The sequence below is a fragment of the Manduca sexta genome, chromosome 17, assembly GCF_014839805.1.
Source record: "Manduca sexta isolate Smith_Timp_Sample1 chromosome 17, JHU_Msex_v1.0, whole genome shotgun sequence".
Lineage (NCBI taxonomy): Eukaryota > Metazoa > Arthropoda > Insecta > Lepidoptera > Sphingidae > Manduca > Manduca sexta.
The window spans coordinates 7,621,619-7,633,868 of NC_051131.1; the positions used below are offsets into that span (position 1 = coordinate 7,621,619).

Sequence of the window (12,250 nt, forward strand, 5' to 3'; positions counted from 1 at the left end):
ACTTTCCATATATATTATAATTCTCTTTGGCAACACTACTCTGTGTTTGACTGTCATCTGTGCCTCCGATTTCTTGTACAATAGTATCAAAATAGTATTGTAAACATAAGTAATGTAATTTGAAAAATAATATAAATTTAAACATAAAATAAATTATTTACAATGCTTACGAAAGTATTACTGTCATCCGACGTAGCTTTAGTATGTGTTCAACATGCATTATCTACAGAAAAAGAAGAAATAATGGGACTCCTTATTGGAGAGGTAAAAGTTAAGTCTTTTCTGTTTGCGCCAGAAAAATATTATCATAACATTATGTTTCGTCCTTAGGTCCATAACAATGGTACGTTAGTCACTATAGTGTCCTCTGTGATATTACGACGCTTGGATAAGAAACCAGATCGCGTAGAAATCTCAGAAGAACAATTAGTGCAAGCTACGTTGCGAGCGGAAGAGCTAGCGGCTGAAGTAGGTAGACCTCTTCGAGTAGTAGGATGGTATCACTCTCATCCACACATTACAGTCTGGCCTTCACATGTTGGTATGTATCTATTATTTTATATGCTTACCCATTGAGTAAGTTTAATAGGACAAGTACAAAGGATTAAGGGGAAACCATTCCACATTTTTCTATAAAGAAAATGTACTATGTATTTATAGCGATGCTTGAAAGGCAATCATATCTAAGCTAATACAGTGATTGAATTATTTGATTTGAATAAAAAAATTATAACAATTTAATTATTTCCTGTAAGAAAATTAGAACACTGGAGACATAATAAACTGAACTAATTGTTGACAAGCATTTATTAATCTAAAATTTGGATAACTTAATGTATGACCAAAATTTTGCTTGCTGTTCCCCCTGCATTGACATCAATGCAGGGGGAACAGCAAGCTCTCTCTCAATTCCCTTACTGAATAAAAGACATCTATACTACTCAGGGATTATGTAGTCTCTTTAAATCAGTTACAAAAATCCAAATCAGTAAAGTATTTTTGAGTTTCATACTTAAATTCATCCTCTATTTTAAACACTTTATAGTTATAAAAAAATACTTTCTAAGTGCTCACTTTCATTGTGTGGGCCATCTATTGTTCATTTATTTTTTGGTTGTAGTAGTTTTTGAAGTTTGCTATTTTTTAGTTATGAAACACATCTAATTGAACCTAATACAAAAGGTATTATTCTTATCTCATTTTATTTTGAATGGTTCCTTGTTACATTTTAAAAGTTTGGGGTTACACAACAATATTCTTGAAATGGTAGCATATTGAAGCTATATACCTATATAATTCAATAATGGATTAACAAATTCTCCTTTGCATCTTTAAACCCCAAGGTCATCTACTTTTAAAATTAAAATGGAACCCTGGTGAAGCTATACTTAATTCAATGCAAAAATAATCATTTATATCACATCCCAGGATGAATAATTATCAATGAATAAGCATTATAAAAAAATATAATGAATAGACTAAACTTGTTTGAAATCATTAATGAGTATATTACTTACAGATCTCTCTACACAGTCCATGTATCAAAGGATGGATTCAAGTTTTGTTGGAATTATTTTTGCAGTTTTTCTCACTGATCAGTCTACTAAAGCTCCATCAGTAAGTTTATAGTCTTTACTCATTGCATAATTGAATATTATGTAGTCAGTGGCCTTTCCACTAAAGTGACACATTGGTATGTTTTACAGTAGGAATAAACTCTTACACTTACTAGGCCATATATTCAATGCTACTTATTGTATATAAAATATATATTCGAAATTAAAACTAATAGTACTTTATCTAAGGCTCTTATTATTAGATGTAACTCAGTTTGTAGTGAAATATGTCTTAGGATGCCACTATTTTAAAAACCCATATTATTTGCTGCAACTACAGCTCAAATGATATGTTAAGTCACGATATGTATGATTTTGCGCGTCATCCATGACCACTGACCCCCTCCCCCCAACTGCGCCTATAAATACGGGCGTAAGATTACTTACAGTAGTGCAACTAACTGAGGTGCTGACTTTGGTCTGCCCTAGATAACACTTAATGGGTTGTGATAACCATGGTGGGTAATACTTAGAACAAATACAACAATTACTTTAAAATCAAACAGTGAGTGCAAAAACGTCCCCTATGTGCATCTCAGCTAGGAATGCCATGGTATTACAAAAAAATTTAAACACAATGAACTATAAACACCATATAATTAATGTTTTTATTGTATTCCAGGTGCAAATAACCTGTTTTCAATCAGTGAATGAAGGTTCCAACCAAAGTAGAAGGGAAATTGAAATGGAAATATTAAATAACAATGATTCTTTATTAATAAATAACTTTGAAGTAAGTACATTATACAAAATCATTAATTAAAACAAATTGTTACAGTCATTAAAGGTATTGATAAATTAGAAAAGAAAAATATCATAAAAGTCTATTCTATCATAGGATTGATGGTAATTACTCTATAAAATAATTACAAAACTATTGGAAATGTAGGCAATGGCCTTGGCACAATACTGAGCAAACCATGTTTTTTGTTTTCAGCTGGAAAAACATATAATTAATGCGAATGCATGCTTTATTTTTCACTGTAAATGTTATTTTTTATTAAGTTAAAAATAGACTGGCTATTTATTAGTTTTGTAACTTAATAAATATCCGAGAAGTCATGTTATAATTTGTAAATTGTATGTATCGTCTGATGACTTATGGCCCATTTTTTTATATGTACCTATATATGTACATGTTTTGGTGTCGTTAGTTAAAGTTGTGCACTTCCTCAATAGGTGCACACAAACGATTAAAACAAACAATGTTTTCTTTTTTCCACACACACACACACACACAATATCACGCATTTATCCCCGAAGGAGAATGCAGAGGCGCAACTAAGGCAACCACTTTTCGCCCAGGGTGTTCCGTCCCATGATGATAGGGGGCGAGCCTATTTTTAGGCTTCGTTTTTCCAGGTTGATACTTAATTTAAATTGAACATTGTTTGCTTATATTTGTTTGGAACTGAGCTTAGTAAGTAATTAAAATTAGGCACCAACTCCAAAAAAATATTGATATGCATATTGCATAGGCACAACGAAAAATAAAAACACAAATTGAAATAAATAGATTTTGTGGGTTGGTCAATTTTTCTCAGATATCCTTATACATTTTATAATTTTATATTTGTAGATTTCCAGGATAAGTAGAATACTTTGTAATTTTTTATAGATGAAAACTCTACTTGTCTCTGAACCAAATTGTATTTAAATCAGTCCAGCAGTTTGGCCTGGAAAGCATTATAGAAACAGTTGCTTTCACATTTATAGTAAAGGATGTTTTTTTGCTAAAGCTGGACTTCCAAATGATGTCATTGCGCCAACCACAGCCGCAATATACCCAAAATCGTATCCAAACACAAATTCCATAAAAATATCTTAAAAAAACTTAATTTTAAGGGTATTAAAAACATTTTTCTGTCTTTTACTTCAATTTAAATTTCTCTCTAAAAACATATCGAATGGTATGGTTGAAAAAAAAAACATATTTAAACAATGGTATGGTGTTATGAAAAATCAATAATTTTACAAACAGTAATCTAAAAAACGTATATTATAAATTACACATTTTTTTTAATATACAGGATTATTTGAAAAACACCGGCAATCTCGCAGGACTAGATAAACAACAATGTTTGTTCTATGAGTTGGTATATGTATATAACACAATAGAAAAAAAGCTGACGATAACCTAGTTGAAAGTGGAACGGACTGCCGACACGCATGTGCAAAGATTCAAAACCCAAGGGTTCTCCTCAAATCTGTATTTTATAAAAAAAGTTGTGTTTTGTTTATTAATTATCGTTCGCTTTAACGGTGAAAGAAAACACCGTGACGAAACCTGCATACCTGAAAAGTTCTCTATAATTTTTTTTAGGATATGTGAAGTCTGCCAATCTGCATTACGCCAGTATGGTGGATTAAGCCTTAATCCCTCTCAGTGGTAAAGTAGGCCCGTGCCCAGCAGTGGGATAGTTTATAATATAGGGCTGATATTATTATTTTTTATTATTATAACACAATAGAATTCATTTACAGTAAATTTGGTTCGTCTATTTGTACAGATTACTGCAATCATAAATAGCCACTGTATTAAGTAGATAGAACATTGACTTCTTTTGACGTAAAGTGGTTGTAATCACAATTCAGCAACTTATTAAAAAAAATATTATTAGATTTGCTTTAAATATTTTTTCATGCCATTACTACAATAATATCCTAAAAGTAGGTTATTCGTAAGAAAACTTGCCAAAGTCGATTTACACAAGTAATTTTTACTGTACAAACAATTACAATAAAGTGAATTACGCAGGAACATGCACTAAAAAACTATTGTTTTAATTTTCATAAAGATTGTAAACAGCGACTAATCGCCGCGGCGACAAATGTGAAATTTATGACACCAATAATTAATAGTTCCTGAATACATTTCTGTTAACTATTGTAATCGACCTTAAATACAAAATATTATTCTGTTTAAAAGCTTATTGGAGTCGTATTAAATACAAAATGTATGGAGAAAGATTTCGGCAAATCCTGATCTTAAAAGTACTCTCATCTTAAAATAAAACTATTTAGCGGATTTTATCGCGGTTTTTATATTAAAATTTTGGTCACGAGGCGGACCACGAAAGCTGCAAAGTCTTTCAAACGTGGGGAAAAAATATAATATAAAAACTGCGATAAAATACGCAAAACAGTTTTACTTTAATGTTCGCATAAACATAAGAAATCAAGGTCAAATTTATACATTTTCGGCTTTTAACTAAAATGTTAAAAAAAGTAGTGATTAGTTCTCGCAGTTGAAGAAAAATGTAAAAATAATTAATAATCATGGATATTTCTGCCTTTAAAATTTCGTCATATTAAATTTTAAAGGCCGAAATATCCATGATTATTAATTATTTTACGTTTTTCTTTCAACTGCGAGAACTAATCACTAACTAGACGTGAATTTAAATTCTTTACTTGCCAATACTTGTTTAGTTACCCAGATTAAAGCCGAAACAAAATGTATGAAAATGGACCTTGAGCTACCACCTTAATGGTCTACTGAGTCTTCAACTTTATAAGCAACTAGATTGATTGGAAGCAAAAAGTTTTTGCATGAATTGCCCATTTTCTTGCTGATTACATTTGCAAAATTTTTGATTGCGGTTCTTAATATCTTCCAAAATTATTGACATTCTCCTAACAAAATGTTCTTGTAGCTTCAGCGGTTAAGGTAGACTTATTGTCTTATCCACCCCATCCAAAGACCCACCCCATGTATTGCTGCAAGAAGGTGCTAGTGTAAACTTAGCTTAATACCCATTTGAGCAATAATTCATCTAAAGCGTACGTTTAAGGTTTTACATCTTTGCTTTGGATGATCTTCATTATTACAAATTCTAATAAAATTATTATAATAGCTCGTAAATAACTTGAAAACACAATAAGACACCCAAGCGCCAGTGTCCTCAATGTGTTTGCCGGCTATTTGGCAAATTTTCGCCTGAATGATTCATATTATTAGATTTAATGCTCATTATGAACCATACTGTTAGTTTGTGATTATTATAGTCTTTCTTTGAATTGTTTCATGCTGTATGAGAAGCATGCTGCATACCTATGCACATTGCATATGAGGTTGTCTCTATTTAATATTTTTTTGTAATATTTTTAGACATTGACACAACTGCCAGCTATATTGAAACAGGAAGAAGATGAAGCCTTTAATAACGAAGTGAGCCAAAATGAAACTGACGATATACTCACTAAACAACATAATGCTGCTGTGAGGACTATTGCTATTGGTCATATTGTAGATAAGGTACTCCATTCCACGCAAAAGCTTGTGCTGATACACTTTATATGACGTATATTTGATCTTATAAATGAAAATAAAAAACCATATCTTTGCAGATGTCCAGACCAATGCTAGAAGCACTTGTGGCTAGAAATGAGTTAAACAGTGTGCGTTTGAAAACATTAAAACAACAGCACCAGCAAATGATGGTCAAACTAGAAAATATGTCTTGTAACATTTGAAACACTTTGTAACTGTATAAGTATAATAAATATGTTTTCAAATAATACTATGTTGATATTTATAAGATATGTTTTAAGTCAAGTCATTTTGATCAATCATTTCAAAACCATCTGACGAATCAATACTGGATACTCTCTTCCTTCTGTTGGTGTCTGTTTGCATCATGTTTGCTACTGCTCCAGTCAAGTTCCATAGAGCATTGTAAGCACTGCTGCTCCATGTGTTGGAAGAATCTACAACTTCTAACGTTGTTTTTAACCGGGCCTCTCGTGGTTGATCTGAAAATATGTTATAAACATTTATTTATTTTTAACAAATTCCTCTACAATTTTTTTTCGTAAATAGCGTCAGTTTATTTGATCCGTAAGTACACTTGATTTACGGCCGTTTTCAGTAAACGATCTTTATTTTAAATCGCCGCTTGGATTCCGAGAATAAACCAATCAAAAAAACATAATTTTTACGCATGCCAAAAAATATTCCTATAATATGTCCATTTTGCAATGGAAAATGCTACACGGATTCGTAATCGAAATCAATATCAACATCCATTACAGTATACCACAGTGGCCATTTCCTGTACCTATTCGTCCAAAGCTGAAGTTACCGTATCTCAAATACTTAGTATTCACTTAGATAAATTTAAACTACTTATAACTCGGGAGCATATTCAGAAGCAACGAGAATGCTTTCACCAAGATGTGATGATCTTTGAACAACTTAACTAAGGAAAATGTAATGAGAACATAATGGGTCACTAAATTTGGGATTTAATACGAGAAAGTTCTTACATATACGAAATAAAAAAAAATAATCTATTTTTTAATGTACTACAATTGATTATGCCTGATTTAGATATAGGTAATATGGCACAAACCACAAAATATATTAGGTACGTAGGTGAACATAATTGCACTTGTGACAGGCAGTGGTGGATTTGTAGTTCTAGCCGCTCTAGGTCCGAGGCCATTTGCAGCCCCTTGCTCAGCACCCAAAATAGTGATTAAGGAAGATTATAATCATAAGGTACACGAGCCTTTAATACATTGAGATACTTTGCATTTGAGTTATTTCTTATAATCATCAGTGTTTCTTTTTTTGGCCCGATTTGCCGCCCTTATCATCTAGCCGCCGTAGGCCCGGGCCTACTGGGCCTTAGGGCAAATCCGCCACTGATGACTGGTCAGAGTAAATGTTAATAATAATTAGGAGTTACATACTTTTATAACTAAGGAGATTCACAATTATTTGGTGCTAGAACTAAAATTTAAAACGCAAAGCATAATGTAACTTAAAGACGCAAGTTCGGGCTGGGCGTTAAGCAAAGAAAATATAAACCTACATATTACAATAAAATAATATAAAGGAAATCGTCAATATCAAACTGATGGCACACAGATAGACCATGTCCTGGGTTAACATATAGACAATTTTGTATGTCTCGATAATTTGCACCCGTGAGATATATTTAAATGTTTAGCTGATTTTTTAATTAAGTGGCGCTGCGCGTTATCCCTGATCACTTTAGCGACTCATAGATTTTTGGAGCGGAAGACTTTTCAAGTGGGCCGCAAGCACACCAAATACTTGCGTATATCATAAATATCAAACATTCCGAATGCAGGCTTCACCGAGTGATAAAAACGTTTACTGCATGCGAGCCCTATGTTATAGGTACCTACGTAAATACTAAATAGATAATCTTCCGCACACCGCATTCGGATTCTAACAATAAATGAAAATTAAAATATCTTTATCATCCGCAAAGTCAAAGTTGCAATATCTATCTACATTTTACAATTACATAATTTAAAAAAATTTTGCTGTTGGTAGTCCGATCTACGCAGATTGAGCTCACAGTGTCTTGATGTCTGGCAGCCGGTCTTTTAGGTTCCGATTTAATGTAGAATTGGATCCCAAGTTTGTGCAAGCTTCCAACCATCTTCTCTATTGAAATTCAGATGTTTTATAACTTCAATAGCCTCGTCAATCATCCTAGACAGGAATCGGTGTTCTTTGGCAAGGATTTGTTGCTTGTCTAGTCGCAGATAATGATTGGAGCCTCCTTCAGAGTGTTCAGCGACTGCAGACTTCGTAGAGCGAAGAACATTTGTTTTTTCTCAAAAAATAACTTTGTAAATAAAATGTCCGCTAATAAATTTCTAAGTCATGGGTGTATTTTAAAGACTTTCCCCCGTTTCCTTGTGTCTCAGGTCTGGTCAAGCATATGGGTGCACCTGGAGTGAATTGAACCAAAGCAAGGCACAAGGAAATATGCCTCATTATATATTTAAACAATTAATATTAAAAATAAAAAAATACTAAAAACAGTTTTCAAATACTATTACCACTGGAATGCTATATAGCCGAAATTATATTATCTATATACTTATATAAAAATGAATACCTATTTCCCTTCGTCACGGCATCACGCGTGAATGGCTGAACCGATTTCACTAATTTTTTTTGTTTTGTTTGTTATTATCAAGAGAAGGTTCTTATGAAAGAAAAAAATTAAAAAATTGCGCGAAAAATTAGAAAATTTAAGAAAACTTAACGACAATATAATTTTACATAACCGTCAGTTGTTTGAAATAATTGTCAGCGATTGATAGAATGCACACTTCAAATTCATAGTTAAGACGGGATAACGTCTGTCGCGTCAGCTAGTATTTTATAAATCAATGAGGAAAATGTGTAAAATACTAGCTTGTTGTTTAGTCTTATTTATTAATCGATTAATCATTTTTTGAGCTTATGCAATGTTACTAATACTGTGGCTTCCCTCATGCTGGTTTCACCTTGTACTTTTGTTCGATTTAGCTAGAGATTTCTTACCATGTTGACTCCGGCTAAAAATATTATAAACACGTTGGTGAGTAAACGGAGTCAGACATGGTTTTATGTACATAATTTGTGAACATTAATTGGTGAAGTATTTCACACTGTTTCATTGTGCCCCACCTAGACAAAAAAAAAACTGTCAACATTTTTACTTAATGTTAGGTATATGTTACAAAAAATTATAAGTTACCAAGGCCGCAAATAGGCAATTCACGCAAAAGCAGAAAATCATAAACCCGGTGTCAGTAATTCGGTAATCCCTAGTTTTTACTGACTTATCAGTTATCACTGTAAATTTGATTTTAACATCGTCAAAAAAACAATTTTACTGGCAAAGCTCATACGCTACATTGCTCCTCAAAGCAACTAACTTCATATATTATAACTAACTTAAAAAATACCTTCATTAGGGGAGTATAAAAACGCGAAATTTAAGAAATTTCTAGTTTTTATTTTATTTTATATACTCGCATTTAATAGACCTCCACTTGTCTAAGGATTGAAAAATTTCCAGTAATAAATTATATAATTTAATACATCGCTGGCTCACTATTACGTCCTATGTGAATTTTTATTAATGATGAAAATATGAGATTAGTATTTTGGTGATGGTAAAAATCTGAAAAGAATATACTTACTTAATTCATGGTTCCCCCTCCATTTATCTTTTGGAAATTTTCACTGAGTAACAAATAAAATACATATAAGTTTATATATGTACTAGCTTTTGCCCGCGGCTCCGCCCGTATTATAAAGTTTTTCAGGCTAAAGTTTTCCGTTATAAAAGTAGTAGTTTCCCGGGAGCCTATGTTCTTCCCAGGGTCTCAAACTGTCTCTATACCAAATTTCATCTTAATACGTTAGGTAGTTTTTGAGTTTAACACGTTCAGGCAGACAGATGCAGCGGGGGACTTTGTTTTATAATATATTTTTTAGAACTTTTTAAGAGGAACAATCCCGTCATACATCATTGTTGCATAACTTTAACCGTTTACGCAGCGCACGCAACGGAAGCTCTCAAAACTAAAAATGTTTCCCCATTTTCACAACATGTTTCATTACTGCTCCGCTCCTATTGGTCATAGCGTGATGATATATAGCCTATAGCACTCCAGGAACAAAGGGCTATCCAACACAAAACGAATTTTTCAGTTGAAACCGGTAGTTCCCGAGATTAGCCATCACTGCTTCGCTCCTATTGGTCATAACGTCATGATATATAACTTTGAGCACTCCACAAACAAAGGACTATTCAACAAAAAAAGATTTTTTCAGTTCGAATCGGTAGTTCTTGAGATTAGCCATTACTGCTCCGCTCCTATTGGGTATAGCGTGATGGTATATAGCCTATAGCACTCCACGAACAAAGGGCTATCCAACGCAAAAATAATTTTTCAGTTTGGATCGGTAGTTCCTGAGATTAGCCATTACTGCTCCGCTCCTATTGGGTATAGCGTGATGATATATAGCCTATAGCACTCCACGAACAAAGGGCTATCCAACGCAAAAAGATTTTTTCAGTTTGGGGCGGTAGTTCCTGAGATTTGGCATTACTGCTCCGCTCCTATTGGGTATAGCGTGATGATAGATAGCCTGTAGCACTCCACGAACAAAGGGCTATCCAACGCAAAAAGAATTATTCAGTTTGGACCGGTATATTACTTACTCTATGGACCGGTAGTTCCTGAGATTAGCGCGTTCAAACAAACAAACAAACTCTTCAGCTTTATATAATAGTATAGAAGTATAGATAACCTAGTAATAGTGAGTCAGCGATATGTCTATTATTTACTAATTTCTTCTGTGGCCCCGACTGCATATAGATCTGTTCTTAGAATATACAGTAGTATATAGCAAAACCTCTATTATTTAAATTAGTAAAAAAATATTTTCAAAATCGAAGCGGTACTTCCGAAGATCGGCGAGATCAAACAAAAAAATGATGTTTTACAAACGCGTAGCACTGACAGCTGGCTACCGCTTCGCGATGTTTTATAAAAGTATATCACTGGTTGTCATGGTTCATAGTTGCGAGTATGAGGGTGGGATAGTCTTTATTTTCCTCAGACATTAAATGAATTATGTAATGACATAAACACACATACACAATGGTGTAGCCCTTTTGTTAAAAAAACATGTCGGCATTACCTATTATACAACAACCTATTTTTATTTTTTTGTTTATAAACAGTAAATTTGTGGTCAGATATTGGATAGTCTCTTTCGAAAGTTGTCAGAATTAAATTTGAAAACGATGTCTTTCGACGAGCATGTTCATAAGAAAAAGTTCATGTAAGTTCAAAAGTTTATGTACAAAAGAAAATAAAATCTATCGTGGTTTATTTCAGTTCTTCACTTACCCAGCGGTATATATTCGTCTTCACTGGAATCTGATGACTGAACATCTTTTTCAAGAGTTTGTATTTTATCCATAGAGAAACTAGTTACAAGAGAACTGCTATTTTCAGAACTGTCACTTCCTTCTTCGAAAGGTATATCATCTGGTTTCCAGTAATCTACAAAGTTATGTATTTTTTTTTAAAAACAATAAACTGCTAGTCTTATCCTGCCATCCTAAAAAGCAGTGGATTTTTTTGTTAGTTAAAAAGTGCCAAGGGATCAACTGCTATTCATGATTGGCCATTACTTTGGTCTTCAAAGATTTTTAGTATTCCTATTTGAATAAAATAAATTTTACAATCCATTGAATTTTAAAATAAATATATTTAAAGTTCAAGACATTTATATTATGGTATATGAAGTGCAATAATCCGGGGATCATAATTGCTATATTTGAAAAATGTACCATAACTCTGTTTGTCATCCATATTTTGATTGTGTTCAGGCTCAATAGACAATAGCTTTTTCTCTAAATCTGAGATTTCAGGGATAAGGCCCTCATATTCACATTCTGATTCTGAAATAAATTATTTTAGTTTAAGAACTTGAATCATATTTTATTAAAGAATAAAACTCTTAAAATTACTTGCCTAGGTCTTGTTGCATATTTTTACACATTTTCAATATAGGTACAACAACTTTGTAGGCAACACATAAGAACATTGTTATTACATAAATTAATATGTATCCATTTATATATTTTCCCGTGATAAATGTTACTCCCAAATACATGTTAACCAGTATGAAAGCCTGAAATTACAATGAAATATATTATGATTTAAAGCAATAGCAGATATTACTTATGTATTTTTTATAAGGTGTATAAAAATTATCTTAGAAGTCTGTACATATTTCTTAAAGTATTTGGCCTGCATAAGACATCTATGAATTTTGAATAAAATGGACTGTGAAC

At 32.6% G+C, this 12,250-nt stretch overlaps 2 protein-coding genes across 2 annotated transcripts; one reads left to right on the plus strand and one right to left on the minus strand.

Annotated features, from left to right (window-relative positions):
- The first annotated feature begins 20 nt into the window (after positions 1-20).
- On the plus strand, positions 21-6,137 carry LOC115448163 (lys-63-specific deubiquitinase BRCC36). Its single transcript, XM_030175499.1, has 6 exons — positions 21-264; positions 331-541; positions 1,520-1,617; positions 2,239-2,349; positions 5,728-5,874; positions 5,967-6,137. The coding sequence occupies exons 1-6, from the start codon at positions 163-165 to the stop codon at positions 6,090-6,092; spliced, it is 795 nt and encodes a 264-aa protein (XP_030031359.1). The 5' UTR covers positions 21-162; the 3' UTR covers positions 6,093-6,137.
- Positions 6,102-12,087, minus strand: LOC115448162 (the record flags this gene model as incomplete). Its single annotated transcript, XM_037439492.1, is given in 4 exon segments — positions 6,102-6,371; positions 11,298-11,453; positions 11,744-11,854; positions 11,928-12,087. Coding segments are annotated over 4 exon segments (633 nt in total), but the record flags the coding sequence as incomplete, so codon positions are not given.
- Positions 12,088-12,250: the final 163 nt, after the last annotated feature.